Source organism: Myxocyprinus asiaticus, chromosome 29 (genome assembly GCF_019703515.2).
Source record: "Myxocyprinus asiaticus isolate MX2 ecotype Aquarium Trade chromosome 29, UBuf_Myxa_2, whole genome shotgun sequence".
NCBI classification, from domain to species: Eukaryota; Metazoa; Chordata; class Actinopteri; order Cypriniformes; family Catostomidae; genus Myxocyprinus; species Myxocyprinus asiaticus.
In genome coordinates, this window is record NC_059372.1 from 14836939 (window position 1) to 14853989 (window position 17051).

The window sequence follows — 17051 nt, forward strand, 5'->3', positions numbered from 1 at the left end:
CAGGCAGGCAGACAGACAGACAGACAGATATACAGACAGACAGACAGACAGATAGATAGATAGATAGATAGATAGATAGATAGATAGATAGATAGATAGATAGATAGATAAAGAGACAGACAGACAGACAGACAGACAGATAGATAGATAGATAGATAGATAGATAGATAGATAGATAGATAGATAAGAGACAGACAGACACAGACAGATAGATAGATAGATAGATAAATAAAGAGACAGAAAGACAGACAGACAGGCAGGCAGACAGACAGATAAAGAGACAGACAGATATTTTCACATTTTCAGTTTTCCATTGAAAAAACCTAAACCATCTGACATTTGATTTTTCTACAGAAGAGTCTTTTTGAATAAACTGATTAAATTGCCCCTGCACACACATTCCCTGTCCTGTAGGCGCAGAAGCATCTCAGACGCACAGACAGTCTCCATCCGCTCAGGAAGACAAATCAGTCAGTTCTCAGATCATTGCAGGTTATCACATTCTAGTGTTATCCAGGTTATCGAATCAAACGTTGGATGAATACAGCTTTCCACCGGACGCAGGTATCAAAGTCTTATTGAGAGATACCTTTTAATCTTTTATAAATAACAACTGTTTAAATTGCCAGAGAGTAGCATACTGGAGATGATGAAGGCATACACATACATGAATCATGTAGGCATCAAGGTGTTATATGATGTAAACAGCGTTTACATGACGTTAGAATGGATTAAAAAAAAAAAAAAAATAGAATCTGTACTGTGACATTTAAAGATGTGTATATACATTTTTTGACCTAATAGCTGCTCAGCATGCGTCAGCTAGTCAGATTCAATGCTAGTTAGCCATGCTAGCTTCATAGCATCCGCGCAGACTCTTTAAATGTTGTCCTTTGGGTGGTTTCACAGGGAATACGAGACGTTTGGGACACTTTCGAAAGAAGTGAATACTGCGCAGAAAACCTGTTGTTGTAATGATCTTATGGATTGTTTTTGTAAATCTGCGTTAGCGAGCTGGCTAATGCTAGACGCTTCAATCTCTTGCTCAATCACATCCACAGACCTGTGTTTCAGGTTGGCAAGCGTGAATTTAATTCCCCTGTTTATGGTCGGGGGTTTTAAACTTCCAAAAGGTTTTTACAGCTGCGCTGCCCTATCTGTTTGGCTAATTACTAAATGTGTGTTGGCAGAAGTTTACTGGAGATGGTTCACAGACTGAGTGTCTAAAGCCTGCATGAAATATTTATTTGTCCTGTTAAGATTGCATTACTTATGTTATTAATCATTTCCATTTTGCATTGTGTAATGGCTTGGTTTAAATGCCCACATCAGTCCATTTAACATTAACCCCTCAATCCCCTTTTTATCCTAGTTTACTTTTTGCAGAGCTACAGGGTCTGCCATGTTTGCAGACATAGGTTTGATCCAGAGACCTGTCTCCAGACATTCAGCTCAACACAATAGCCACCTATTTTGCAGGAAGAAACACCTGATATGTTTTCTTTTCTTCTGTTTTTCGTTTTAATATGATGATACTGGACAGAGCCTTCAGCGGCCTAAAGTGATGGCTGTTTAGAGGGACCCTCCTGATGACATCCGAAGGCCTCACACTATAGTAGATGTTTGTCAGACCTGTTATGTATTGAAGTGGTCCAAATATTAGGTAGATTAACTGTTTGCACTTATTTGATGAAACTAAAATATTTGTGTCTTTTGCATAACATATTTCACCGAAATGATGTGCTCTTGTTGATTATGGAGCTGTGCCACTCCACCAGAGCTTTTCTGAATGAAAACATGGCTGTTTTAAAACTGAATTGTGTCATTTCTGTGCCACTAGAGTGTCACCAAATGGAATTATAAGAATAATCATGGTTTTCATAAACATGTTTCCTGATCACATCCCCTGCCTTCCATTGGTATACAAAAAGATAGTCTTGCCCTAAATTCACATGATTGGTTGAGCCAGTGTTCCTGGGTCAGCATGCTCAAAACAAAGCAATGTATTGATAGCCACAGAGCCACAGTGTTTACACTTTAAGGGGCAATCAACCTACCAATGACTAGCATAAAGGCTAGTTATCTGTACATATTAAGCTGGGAAAGGAGAGAGAATTGTTATATAATTTTTTACACATTTCAGCTTTAAAGTACCATTGCTGCAATGTGGGGTGAGGGGAGAACATTTTGAACCACCCACACTCTCACCCTCTGTCTGCTTAGACATGCTAAAATTAGGTCACCACCATCCTACTGGGACACAACAGCACCCCTCCCAGAACTGTTATGAATCGGAAGAGATGCAGAAAGATGCTGTGGCTACACAATGCAGCCTCCTCTTTGATTTTACATTAGTACCAGTATTTGGCACTGTCTGGAGAATTGATCTGTTTATTAACCTGCCTCATGTTTTATGTCTTGCCATTCCAAAGGGAAATTTAGTGCTGTTAGCACTCTTACAACAAATATGTCTAATCCCCGCTGACCAAATCTGCTTTGTTTTCATTGCTACGAATAAGCTATCTACAGTGGTGGACGTCATACCTGCCAACCTGAAAATACAAGCTATTGTGATTGCATTATTATCCAATTTGGAACTTGGTTGAGGCAAACCAAAATGTGAAATTACTCATAAGTGTGACACCGGTGCAAAAAACAGCTTCACATTATGTAACATGAGTTTAAAGCTCAAAGTAAAACTAGTATAATAAAATGGATAGTTGCAACTATAAATAAAGACTGGGTGAGCCACATTCTACGGTGGCTGTGAAGTGCAAAACAATAAATCTAAAAACACAACGGCAAATCCAAAGACAAAATAACAATTCAGAAGCACATCAACAAATCATTAAACGCAACGGCAAATCAGAAAACACAACACCAAATCTAGAAACAAAACAAGTTAGAAAACACAAAAGCAATTCAGTTGAAACGGAAAGGGTATGTACCATAGCTTCTCACCTGATTGGCTGTGGGGAGAATACCTAGTCATTTCCTCAGGACTGGTTCTCTGCCCACTTGTGTGATTATTTCAAAATTCATTCCAAATGCTCAATTACTGAAAATTGTGTGTGGTTTGTCGCTCAGTAAAACACAGGGGCGGATTTAGGCATGGGCGACATGGGCAGTTGCCCAGGGCGGCATCTTGTGGAACAACAATCTTGTTGTTGATGGGAGGCCCAACAACAAGATTGCCTGAGTAAGAACACTCAGAAGACCGGGGGGGGGGATACCAAGCGTTGGTACCCAAGCGTTCATTCAATTGACTTATTGTAACATAAAAATCACTTATTAAAAAAGCATTTTCACATTCTAAACGTTGCGGTAGACTGCTGGCGTGATGGATCACTTTATACATTTGAAGCCAGCATGTCCAATTATGAGTACAGTGTTCAATTATTTTAGAAAAACAATTGCTGAAATTTAACCAAAATATTATTTTCATATTGTAAAGGTTGTAGAAGGTTGCTATTAGAAATGCTGATTTACTCTGGTGAGATTTTCACAGGATGTGGAATGATACATATACTGTATTTAATTGTTTTTATTATTAGTTTTATTTAAAAAAAAAAAAAAAATGTTAGTCATTCACACCATTGGCAGCCTGCTACAACCTTTGTAATGTACAAATTACATCTTGATGAATTTTAGTGTTTTTTGTTTTTTATTTCTAAAATAATTGAATACTGTATCCATATAATTAGATATACTTGGAAAATCTTATCAATTGGCAGCAACTGGAACCTTTATATTTTTTTTTAAACAAAAGTGTTTTTTAAGTTAGAACATGCAAATTGAATGAATGCTTGGATGCAGTAACATTTTAGCACAGTTTGTGGACTTTAAGACGGTCCCTTACACAGTAGATGAACCATGAGACCATAGATGAACATCCTACCTAAAACTAACTTTTCCTGCTTGCTGTTATTACTCTCTGTGCTATAAAGTTTCCTGTTACTGTTTTCCAGAGAGAGAAAACACTCCAAATTATTTAGTTTTTCAGTAAGTGAACTTTTGGCATGGATTTTGATATTATCAGTGAAACAATCCTGAAGAAAGGACTAGGTCTCTTTCACACATCCAATCAGGTGAGAAGCTATGGTACCTACCCTTTCCATTTCGACTGAATTGCTGTTGTGTTTTTTGTCTTACCATTGTGTTTTCACTTCACGGCCACCATAACATACAAAGCTGTTGTAAACTAGCCAGTATACATACAGCACTGACCACACATCAGTTGAAGTTAAGGGAATGTTTCGGGTTCAATACAAGTTAAGCTTAATCAACAATATTTTGGGATAAATTTGATCACCACAAAAAATAATTTTGACTTGTCCCTCCTTTTCTTAAAAAAAGCTAAAATCTGGGTTCCAGTGAGGCACTAGGAGTGAATGGGGCCAATCGGAAACATTAAAATACTCACTCTTTCAAAAGTATAGACACGATATAAACAGTGTGCATGTTAACATGATTTTAGTGCAATAAAATCGCTTTTTGATCTTTTCTGTGACAATGTCAACAAACCCTAAAATGACTGAAAAAAATTACAATGTAAAAAAATTTACAGCTCAAATAGTACATGAGTTTTAACAGAAGAATTAATGTAACTTCTTTTATAAAATTATAAGCTTCACATTTCTGCCTTTAAACTCTCCAGAAATGGGCCCCATTCACTTTTATTGTAAATGCCTTACTGTAAACTCAATTTGTGCTTTTTATTTTTTAAAGAAAAGCACAGACGAGTCTAAATAATTTTTTGTGGTAATCAACATTATGCCAGAAATACTGTCGATTGAGCTTAACTTGTATTGAAACCGGAGTATTGCTTTAATATTAATGCAATTTAATTTTAATATTAATATACATTTTTGCTAGGCAAATGTAGACAAAGTAAACTCTTCCGCTTAAAGAGTTCATGTAATGAGGAATCAAAATTTCCTTGATATTTTGTCTTATAAGAGGTCATTATACTACAAAAACATACTGTAAGTTTCAAAACTCAAAACTTCCTCTCCAGTTCAAATAGAGCATTTATTGTTTCTACTCTGAAAAACGACTCGTTTTGAAATAGGCTACATTGTAACGTCACAGTGCAGTGTTATTTGCATAGCCCTGCCTCCACAACATACCAAATCGTCGTGTTTGAATTGATAGAGCTGCAGAGGTACTTTAACTCTGAAGGTGATACTATTGTTACTGTAGTTTGCTTTTAACAAACAGAAATATTATTCATATGTAAGGTCCCCAGACATTGTTTTGTTTGGTTGTGGAAAAACTGCATCACTGCATAGCCTTCTGAAGGATACTAATGTTATGAAAGAGTGACGTTCCTGAAGGTGTCAGTGTGGGATTATATGTTTTGTTTGGCACAAGGATTCTTTTGAGAACTGTTATGATTCAGACTTTGCAAAGAAATTTATATTGAAAAATGGAGCATGACAACTATATTGGACATGACAGTAATGCCGGTGAGTAACATTCAATATTAATGTTTCCATCTGTGTTTGTCTAATATGTAAGGAAATGTATAGTCAGCCGTTTTTATCGCAAAATAAACCATGATCTGGAATCCCAACGTGGAGTGGATCATGCTTCTTACACGGTTACTTACCAAAGAAATTCATAATTGCTCACGAAATATAGATGTGAGATTATTTTGTTATGTAATAAAAGCGTAACGTGGAGTGCAACGGAAAACAAAAGTGTAGTACAAGCTAGTGGCTGCGAACTGATCTGTCTTATATTAGCCAGGATGACCGGCGACCATCCCGTATTTCCCATTACAAGGGATGCGTATTAAAGCGGCCACACTACAGAGGTGAACACCCGGGTGGACCGTCCATCAAGGTAGTTAGACAAGACTGATTTTCGCAAGAATGAGAACACGTTCTTAACATTGAGAAACACAGTGTTTCAGACAGAGGGCCAGAGACATGGTGGAAAATACTATATTATGACAAGCAAGGAAAATAATAAAGAAAAAAAATGCATGACATGACCCTTTTAACTTTGTAGCTAAAAAAACTACAACAAAAAATGTCCTCCTTGTCTTGACTTGTTTAGGATGCATCCCACTCTGAATTTTTACATTGTTTTGTGTTTCTTCATCGCCCTGTCATGTGAATAATGTAAAAGCAGACCTTACCACTGGAAGCCACACCAGTGTTAATACTGTATAGCAAAATGTCTATCAGTTTACTCATTTTTACCATCTTACAATATAATATACCATCATACTTCCAAGCCCTATGGTTGGGTGTGCCTGTTGCACATGTGGCTTGTTTTCGTATGTCATCAACCTCATAAATGAGCTGGCATCTTAATTTAATTGTGGCGCATCAAGTCATTAATGGGTTTGGATTGCTACTCCAGAGAGAAAGTGGGTGGAAAAAGCATCTTGATAAGCTTGAATGATGATAATGTGTAGTATACAAAAAACCTCTTTAAGTAGGGAATGAACTAAGTGAAAGTAAACATCATGTCACTGATCTGGCTGAAGCTTCCAGGAAATCCTTAGGAAAATGTTTCATACAGGCTTTTTGAATCTTAATTAAAGTGAATCAAAATAAATAGCATTGTACTGATTGAATCGTAATGGATGCATCCTGTTTTGCTTTCTCTCCTTAAGGGGATGGTTCATTTTGCTTTGTAAGGAAAATCATCTTGTCAACCTGACACATGAGGATGACCCCTTGTAGAGGAATCATGAGGGCGGCGCTTTAGTGAGGTATGTGAGTTTCACCTGATATATTGGCAGATACAACATTCATGTGACTATACATCATATAATTGCTCAAATCATGAATACTTAATAGATGATAATGCATTTTATCAATGTTTATCCCTTTTACTCTGTGGTAATAAAAGGTCTGCTTGCCCTCAGCTCTCAATAGCACTAATGTAATCCTAGATTAGTGTCAGTTTAGTAGGATTGTCACAATACCAAAATTTCAGAAGGCTAACCAATACCAATTAAATTTCACTGTTTTTGATACCAATTTCGATACCACAGCAAGAACTAATAAGAGATTGAAAATCTTTATTAAAAAGTTAAATATTAATATAAATATTTCAAATTTCAGTTAAACAGTGACATGTAGCTTTTAGGTATTTCTCATATAAGTAAATATTGCTTTAAGTTTTCAAGTAATTATTCAAGTACACAGTAAAACATTAATAAAGAAAAAAATTACAATAAAAAAAAAAGGAAAAATATAGTTGAAAGATCTACCTGCCTGTAAATCAAATTAACTGTACAGTTTCTTTATATTCACTTCCATTGTAAGTGCCTCACTGTTACCTTAATTTTTGGATTTTTTTAAAGATAAAGAGGGACAAATCAAAATTAATTTGTGGTATTCAACATTGTGTCACAAATGCTGTCAATTGAGCTTAACTTGTATTGAACCCGGAATATTCCTTTTAATAGTAGTGCGCTATAGATGTCTGCACCGGCCTAAAAATGAAACCAGAACCCAACCCGAGAACGTGTGGCCCGACCCTACCCGGCCCGAGTGATGCTGTCAGATTTTAAGACCAAACCCGAAATCGCTTGCTATCTAATTTCTTCTCCTAGCAAGTACTGTTGCAATAGGCTGTATTTTATGTAAGCATATAGGCAACATTCATAACAGTACTAAAACGGTGAGCATACACAGTTTTAACAAGGCACAGCAGCCACATAGTACACTAGAGCAGAAGGGGAAAAAAGCATTGACTTACCGTTTATTTGCTGAAATTTCACTTGGTGCAGAACAATCTGGAATAATATGAAACACTGCAACAGTCCCCTCTATGCAGCCTGAACTTGTTCTGATTGTTAAATCTTTGTGACAAATGCGCTGAAAACAGTCTAGACGCAGCTCAAAGAATGAAACCGAGCGCAGCTGTCTCAACATTCATTCAACAAAAATTGAATTTCTTTTTATCTTGACATGGTGTTTAAAATGTGCCGGTCCTGCACGAGATGCCGAAGAAAAGCGAGACATGGTGTAAATGTCAAAAACATTTGTCCAGCATGTGTTTACTTAGGAAAAAATGGGAAAACAACAGACGCGCGCAAAAACACATTCGGTGTGAACAGCCCCTAAAGGCCGAAACATGCTTCATGAAAGTACACAATCTCAAGACACGAGCGTATGGCCAATGCGTGGTCCTGTTGTAAAACATTCCGTGTGCTCTTGCGTTGCGCTGGCAGTTACAAACCTCAGACCACAAGAGGGCAATAGATTTTTTAGGCATGACCACGAAACCGGTGCTGTGTCCGAAACCAGTATGTTATAGCTCCATGTCCGAAACCAGGAAAATGCTGCCTTCGGAGGCTGTATATAGAGGCAGGATGAAAATAAGGTGCTTTTCCAACTGTTCGGAGACCAGTTTCCTTAAGAGTTCCATTCATTCAAAACAGCTGTCAGTTAAGCCATTAACTGATTAGGCAGCAAGTCCGCTGCCTACGTTTTCGGGTGCAGCCTGGATGTGGTAGATGACTCGATAGTTGAGGAGTGGGGAGAGACACGGAGAAAAAACAAGTTCTTTGAATGGGCTGGGGACAAAAAGTTGTATATATTTTTTGAAAAGATTTAACTCAAACTGCTGCCCGAGTCTGCCATGACAGTTGCTGATTGAAAGAAGAAAATCCGCTCTAGCGCCCCTTGCGGCAATGCTGGGAATGCAGCGTGTACTTGCATTGTGTTATGAATTGAGCACTGACACATTTCACAACGCAGTGATGCATGAAATCGAGCTTGCGTAGCAAGGTAAGTCTGCGTTCACGTTCTTGCGTAGAGTATGTTTGGGCCTTAACTCGTCCGTTTGCGCGTGTCTGTGAGTGAGAGCGCGTGTAATTTGAAAACCTTACGACTTCCATGACAAGACAGACAGTTGTGTAATATGAACGGTACCACAATCCGACGTCTTTGAAAGTCGTGTAGTGTGTAGGAGGCATAAGCCTGTTAATTTTTTCATTCATACAAACCCGACCTGAACCCGAAGTCCTACTTGAAAAACTTACTCGAACCCAGCCTGAAACCCATCGGGTTCTCGGGTCCCGTTGGGCCTGGGTCGGGTTGCAGACCTCTAGTGCGCTGACAATCCTAATGCAATCCCCAGGCCTCTGAAAATGATCTCCAATTATGCTGCGTTATTGGGTGCTCTTCCACACGCTGGGCCCACATTGCTTTAACAGAACATCAGTAATCCCATACCAACGCACCCTAATACACACACTCAAAAACACACAGCTATTGCTGCTTTTGCCTTGAAGACCTAGTGTCTCTACAAAGAAAAAAGATAAGGTCACCTTTGTACATGAAATGCGATCATGTTACATCTGTATTGTACTAGGACATTGAGTGCTTCCATGTTCATCTCAAAGTGCCATGTGCATTAAACCTCTATCAGTTTACTCTTCACAGTGTTTTCTAAGAATAATTGTTGTACGGACTCAATAAAAAGACAAGATAAATGAGAATGAAAAAGTAATCCATAAGATTATAAAGCAATAAGTAACACTTGTATTTCATTCAGTTCCAAAATGTATAGATAAAAAATAATGGATCATATTTTACTCAATATTTGAGTGTGCTATGTATTCTTTGTTTATTTGACACATCGTCACAAATTCAAACTTCAGACAGCTGAGTAAACCGCCAGAGTTCTCATTACCAACTCTTCCTGTTCCATATCAGATATTAAAGGGTTCTGGTAATGTGCCATGGGGTACGACGTCACCAGGTTCCAAGGAGAGGTGGACGAGGATCTGTTGTGCCCTATCTGCAGCGGGGTGTTGGAGGAGCCAGTGCAGGTTCACGTTTATTTTCATTCAACCTGAGCACCCTAGAACACAGAACTAGGGATGTCATAAAGTATCAATATATCGATTACTGATCGGCATGCTATTTTATCGATATATATTTTTTTAGGCATTAATATATTAAAATTAGCTGACATTTAAATTAGAAGCCCAATTTGCATGCTTTCCAACTCACTCAGTTGGCCTCTGGCGGAATAGCATTGGGAGACCAGAATTGGGTGATTTACTGAAGCCGATCATGGTCACGATCACACATACACACACATATATACACACACACACACACACACACACACACACACACAGGACGAGCTGAAGCGGCACAGGAGATGGTAGTCCAAAGTTACGAAAGTTCTTCAAGAATGAACAAAGTGACGATGAGCAGGTTAGTTTATGAAACTGGTGTATTTGTGCAAACTGAACGATTAGAAGTGGCGATGTTTGTTATGCAATTTCTCTGTATGTAGCCTTGAATAGGTATTTAATTCAAGCTGTCAAACCACAAAACTACATACTTGTAATGTGTAGGCTATATGAAAGATACAATAGATCATCCAATGATGGCTAAAGTAAATAATCTTTGTCCTTTGATAATGATTTGGGTCGAATTTAATGGAAAACTATGCGAGTTGCGCTCCGTGGCACTACAGAATGTTGACGCTGATCGTTGGTGGTTTGTGCGTACCTTTTGTAGAAAATTAATAATTGTTTTGAATTTTAGAATGCACCACGTTGTCCACCAGATGCGTCCGCTGCATGACCCCCTTCAATTTACATATATATGTTGGTAATAATTGGGAAAATCTTCCAATTATCGATTCGTAAAAAGGAATCGATCCCAAGCCTACAGAGAACACCTTGAGAAAGTGACAGAAGGAGAATGCTTTGCCTTCAACCTTTAGCCAGCAAGGGAGTTTGTGGTTCTCAGATATCATTACTCTGAGAATATATTGTCAATGAGTTTCACTGTTGCCAGTCTTTCTTAAAGCTGAAGTGTGTAATATCTAATGTAAATGCAAAAATAATGAATACCTGTATTTGGAATGAAATGCTCATCTACTGCATAGTGTGTATACACTGAATACTGCCTACTATTTAAAAAAAATAGTGATTGAAACAGAATGCAAAAATAAGTATTTTAACATTGTATTTTTTTAATGTTTTTTTAATGTTTCCATCAATATTCTGAAATGTGCCACCTTGATAATCAACAAGAAGTCAATCTGTAGCAGCATGGAGTTCAAGTTACATCCTAATCAATCTGTTTATTCTATCAGGCCCCGCACTGTGAGCATGCCTTCTGCAATGCCTGCATCACACAGTGGTTTGCACAGCAGCAGATCTGCCCTGTGGACCGCACTGTGGTGACTCTTGCCCATCTGCGACCTGTTCCCCGCATCATGCGTAACATGCTTTCTAAGCTACAGATCTCCTGTGACAACTCCGGCTTTGGCTGCACCGCCACCCTGCGTCTTGACCAGCTACAGTCACACCTCAAGGACTGTCAGCACAACCCCAAACGACCCGTCACGTGTGAGGAAGGCTGCGGGTAAATGACTGAGGATGAGTGATTTATGTATTAATGCACTTGAAGGACTTGGAGTCCACCGTCTTCACCTTCTAGTTCTTTCCCACTAAGATTGAAAGCACAGCAATCTTTGGAGGGAATATATTTTATTAAACATTACCTCCCAGACACATCCAACTTGCTTTATTTTCTTCTCCAGGCTAGAAATGCCTAAGGATGAGATGCCCAACCACAACTGTATCAAACACCTACGCAGTGTAGTGCAACAACAGCAGACCAAGATTGCAGATCTGGAGAAGACTGCTGCTGAGCACAAGCACCAACTTGCAGAGCAGGTCAGACCTGTATATTTTATATTTTATCAAGAGTCTGCTTGAAAGTGAAAGAAAAATTGTCATTGAAGAGTTCTTGTGATGACGTCAGGATAAGTGTTGAATTAAAAACCTATTACAACTTGGATTTCACACACACAACAATTTTCTACATGTACATGATTTCTCGTTACAGAAACGTGATATTCAGCTCCTGAAAGCTTACATGCGAGCAATTCGCAGTGCTAACCCTAACCTACAGAACCTGGAGGAGAGCATAGAATACAATGAAATTCTGGAGTGAGTGGTCTTTTATCTCTTATTCACTACATTTACATGGACAGAAAGCAGGGTTTCGGTTTACATGCACTGTATAAGTGGTATACTCTTTACTCCCGTATACATGCGGCTCGGTCAGTAAGCAGCTTTCTCCAGAGCAACTTAATTTCCCCACGACTCCTGTGTAAATAACAAATATGGCATCCGAGGAAGACTTCGCTATTTTATTCTCTGTTACTTCGCTTTATTCACAGATAATCCAGAGTTGTTGCTGTCTTTGTTTCCTTAACTTTCTATCACGACCTGCAGCAGAATTGCACTTCAATAGCGGGGTTTTCCTCTTCCATAAAACTCTGGGATTCCTCTAATATATGAACGCATATTCGTGAATGAGAGGAACTGTCGATATTTTTTACATTGGTGTGTATAAATGGGTATTGGTTAAAGAGTGTGTACTTTTACCAGTGTACTCTCGGAAATGTTGAATTCTTTCCACTTTGTTGCCGTTAAGCTCCATCCTATGACGTTTGTTATCCGGTCTGTTCACGCACATGCACACTCCTCAAAAACCTGTTAGATTGTTATGTGTTTACATGACCACATTAAGCCACACACTTTGGGAGAAACCTGGGTGTGTTAAACCGCTTTCTCTTAATCCCTTAAACGGCGTTAGGAAATCAGCGTTCATGTTTATATGACATTTCAGAAAGCCACTTTTTCTTAAGTGCATGTAAACATGGTTAATGTCTTTTAAGTCGACAAACAATCAAAATGCACCCGGTTTATTTTCTTAATTCACATTCTTGGACACATTGAAATGCTTTTGAGGATGAGCTTAAGCCTGAGTTCCCAGCAGGTTAAGGCTCAAATAAATATGGCCTGATTCTTATGACTAAAATATTATCCTCTCCACCATTGACTGCATACTCTCATTCAGATCTGGCTACATTCTTGTATGAAACAACAATCAGTTCCTGATTGATGAATTTTACTCTGAAATGCATCACATTATGGAAGTAAAATGGGTTTCAAATGCAGAGTAACTTATAATTACTTACCATAATTAATAATCAGATGACTATCAAACTAACTACATTCGTTTGGCAAATAACAGGTGGGTTAACTCTCTCCAACCTGCTCGTGTGACCCGTTGGGGAGGAATGATCTCCACACCCGATGCTGTCCTCCAGGCCGTCATCAAACGCTCACTCATAGACAGTGGATGTCCATTGTCGATTGTTAATGACCTAATTGAGAATGCCCACGAGCGCAACTGGCCCCAAGGCTTGGCCACACTGGAGACACGGCAGATGAACCGGCGATATTATGAAAACTATGTGGCCAAACGCATTCCAGGAAAGCAGGCGGTGGTTGTAATGGCCTGCGAGAACCAACACATGGGTGAAGATATGATTCTGGAGCCAGGCTTGGTTATGATCTTCGCTCATGGGGTTGAGGAAATCTTATAGTCTGCATTTAGAAGGGTAATAGGGTGCCAGATTTAAAAGGGGTTCACAGAGACTGAATTGATTTTCCCCTATAAAAAACAAAAAACAAATTTCATCACACTGAATTTCAATATCAGAACTTCAGTCAATGGCAGTCTTTACCTCAAATTTTAAGGATGGACACAGGCAGAGAGTTGACCTCTGTGAAGTCTCCGCTCTTTTGAACGATCTGACGAAGAGTACCTCCAGCATTCCCTTTCTCTTTGCCTTAAAAGGACTTTTTCAATAAATGGACCCTAAACAACCCAACTTGAAACATTATCAGGGATGATGGTACACATATGTTTTAGCATTAATATGGACCGAAGGATTTGAAGTGATGTCTAATTTCCCCTTTAACATTTATTCCCCTCTGTCAGTGTATTGAGAGTAAAGACATGTCGCTTATGGTGTTCAGCAGTGTAAAAGATCACTTAAGATTCTTGTAAATACAGATGATAAAGAAATCTAGACAAATATATTCTATCTGTTCTTGTTATAATAGAGTAGTGGACACTTTTGCTGTCTTCATCTCAGTTTGCAATTTAGAGTAGTGTGTTTAAGCTACCATGGATATCAATGTTTTTTATCTTTTCTTTTTTCTGCTTTTTTTTTTAAAGAGAGCTATGATTAAAATATGCTAGATAAAGATCTCTCTGCTCAGTGTCTGCGCTGAGTGGCGATTAGGAAAACAAGATGTCGGCCCGAATCTAGTTTTGTGAAGAGGTTTGTCCTTTAGAGGCAATACAAAGAGTAAAGGAGAAGACACACATGGTGGAAATCAGCGATCAATTTGATACATTTTCCTCTCACTGTAGTGATTTATTTGATTTTATTTTTTTACCAGAATTGCCTGAATACTAAATCAGTTTTTGCAAATAAGGCACCACCTTTCCATTTACCACTCTGGTGCTTTTTGTTTTTATTTTTTTATTTTTTTTGCAGATCATACAAATTTGAATTTCTACTGTGATCACTGGGTATATCTCAGCTCAGCGTAAGACAGGAGAGAACAATAAAATGTATTTGAGTTGATTGTCATATGGTCTCTTCCAACCCATAAATGGATGAAAAGTTTATGAATAGATTATTAAGTATGGAAATGTTCATGAAGGTTCAAAATTTCAAATGACCAACCTAAAGCTAATGTAAAAAACAATTGATGTCTATAGCTTGATGATCTGCAACTTATCTGGACCTGTTTACTGTGGTTCACATCTGAACTGTTTTCTAATCCATCAGTTTGCCACTACACCTCTTGACTTTAAAGAATAAACGAGATGGGATAGTTGTATTTTTGTTTATATTGTGCAATTGACTGGATAAGTGGTTTGAGAATTAATTTAGCGTATTTTTTTGTCAGAGTACCTTTGTTGTACAAAGTTGATTTAAATGTTGGGTGAGTTTAATTGATGTTGTATGACAGTTTTTCTGCAACCAAAGTGTTCTGTTGTGTTGTATGCACATTGTGCTATCATTCTTGCTGCTTTTTCTTTTTTCTTTTTTTTTTTGCTGCACGAACATACCGAAAATGTAAGTTCTTCGATTCTGAAATGTATCATTTGAGCAATTGTATGTCATCTGCTCCAGTGTTACATAGACCTGAATGCTCAGTGCATTGTTTACAGTAGCTTTTTGCAAATGTTGTTTAATATGAGCAGAAAACTATTAAGGACCCAGAATGTTTGTATTCTGCAATATTCAACCAGGCCTATGTAAATTAAGGGGAGAAGTGTCTGTGAACTTTGCCTTATAACACTTAATTTGACATTTTGGTGCATAATCGCTTTATAATCTCACAAGGCATCTCTGTGCATCATCATACAATTACACCCTCAAGTAGAAGCAATTAGACACAATCCAATGTAGAAATTACTCTATATCAGTTTGCTCACCTTTCACATATTAACTTCTGCTGGTGGTGAAAAGAAGAGGACATTGTTCACTGATGTTACCTGAATTCAAAGCCACTTACTACTTATAAAATAAAGATTCACACCTATTTGCATTCAGCTGATGCATCATCTCTTATTGGACGCGCAAGGCTTCTAGACGCTCAGGATTTTATCATCTGATGTCAGGGACATTCAAAGAGCTCATTTTTCTTGCTGCGGCATTGTCCATGGATGTGGCATTCTTCTGTTTGTTTGTTTTTTGTCTTTATCCTTGCTTTTGTGCTGTGGGTTACTGACAGAATATGAATAAATATTATTGATTTTGCAATATGACACCTGTGTTTCAGTGTCATAATTTATTTACCAGGTAGCAGGAAATTCTTGTTGGTTGTGTTTTAGATTTAAGATTTTGTTTTTTGTTTTGAAAATGACTGATGCAATATTCATTGTGTGTAATAAAAGTGGGGGTTAGCCAGCATTGAGATGTTTCCAGATTTTACCTGTTTTTGCTGTTTTTAAGCTTTCTACCACACTATGTCACTGATGTGCAATTTAACAGTTAAAATGGAAGTCTATTTTAAACATTACCACGGTATTACCGTAGTACATGTAAAAAAATAAAAATGATGATTCATTGCTTTCAGTGCTGTCTTTCACTGTTGAACCCAAACAGTGTACACCCACATGAGAGTAATCCTCCTGTTGTTGTTATTTTTTTTGACCAGCCCATAGCCACTAATGCAGCAGGTCATTTTAATCAAGCCCATCATTGTACCATTGAGGAATGGAATGTCACATTGTTTTCCCAACAGGTCTCATTACTGCTGAGCTCTAACCAGAAACCACATTGAATAATTCCTGGTAATAAATTTCTATTCAGTAACAGACCGAGAGCATCTTTGCAACACTGTGATTCAGATTCTGATGAAAATATCCAGAACAATCACAAAAGGCTGACATGTCAAACAATTTTGTTTCACGTCTACCTAATAAAGGAAATGGTCCTTAATCCCCAGTAAAAAAAAAAAACGGGGATTTGATAGGAGCTGGTGCTGCCTGATACCACAAATTCCTGCATCAAGCATTTGGCAATCAAATACCTTGCAGCTTAATTGCATAACAACTGTTAAAGCTATCGCACAATTTAAAAGTAAACATTTTAATACAATCAATCAGATTTCTTGTGTCCAATGCCAGCCTCACATTACAAATGATGACATTTGATAATGATGATGCCATTAATTGTTTAAATGTCGCTCCACCCTGTCAGTTGTGGAAATTTTACCATACATGTCTGTGGTTTGCTATGTACAATATATTGACCTATAGTTATAAACAAAATGAAAGGCTCTTAAAGTTATGAAATACTCAATTTAAAGGTCATGCATTATGTCAACAAAAATGTAAAAAAAAAAAAAAAGTCTATTGTGCCATTAATATACCCTTTTTGCACAGTGTTGAGAATATTCCATCCATCTAATAGTGATTGTAGACACATTTCAATAGCATCCATCCTTCCATCCATTCATTTATCCAATAGCAATTGTAGACACATACCAATACATCCATCCATCATCTATCTATCTATCTATCTAACCAATAATATAGACACATCTCAATACCATCCATCCATCCATCCATCCATCCATCTATCTATCTATCTATCTATCCATTTATCCAATAGTAATTGTAGACACATCTCAATACCATCCATCCATCCATCCATCCATCCATCCATCC

The 17051-nt window shown here is 37.8% G+C and overlaps 1 protein-coding gene across 5 annotated transcripts; it reads left to right on the forward strand.

Annotated features, from left to right (window-relative positions):
• Positions 1–404: 404 nt before the first annotated feature.
• On the forward strand, positions 405–15644 carry LOC127420454 (E3 ubiquitin-protein ligase NRDP1-like). 5 transcript variants are annotated; one of them, XM_051662761.1, is made up of 8 exons: positions 410–564; positions 1544–1663; positions 6629–6727; positions 9687–9802; positions 11089–11360; positions 11539–11674; positions 11847–11950; positions 13044–15644. In XM_051662761.1, exons 4-8 carry the CDS (start codon positions 9713–9715, stop codon positions 13396–13398), a joined length of 957 nt encoding a protein of 318 aa, XP_051518721.1. In that variant the 5' UTR covers positions 410–564; positions 1544–1663; positions 6629–6727; positions 9687–9712; the 3' UTR covers positions 13399–15644. The 5 variants fall into 5 exon arrangements, with proteins under 5 accessions (XP_051518720.1, XP_051518721.1, XP_051518723.1 ...); XM_051662763.1 differs by having other exon boundaries at positions 424–564; positions 1373–1663; XM_051662760.1 differs by lacking the exon at positions 1544–1663 and having other exon boundaries at positions 405–564.
• The last annotated feature ends 1407 nt before the right edge of the window (positions 15645–17051 follow it).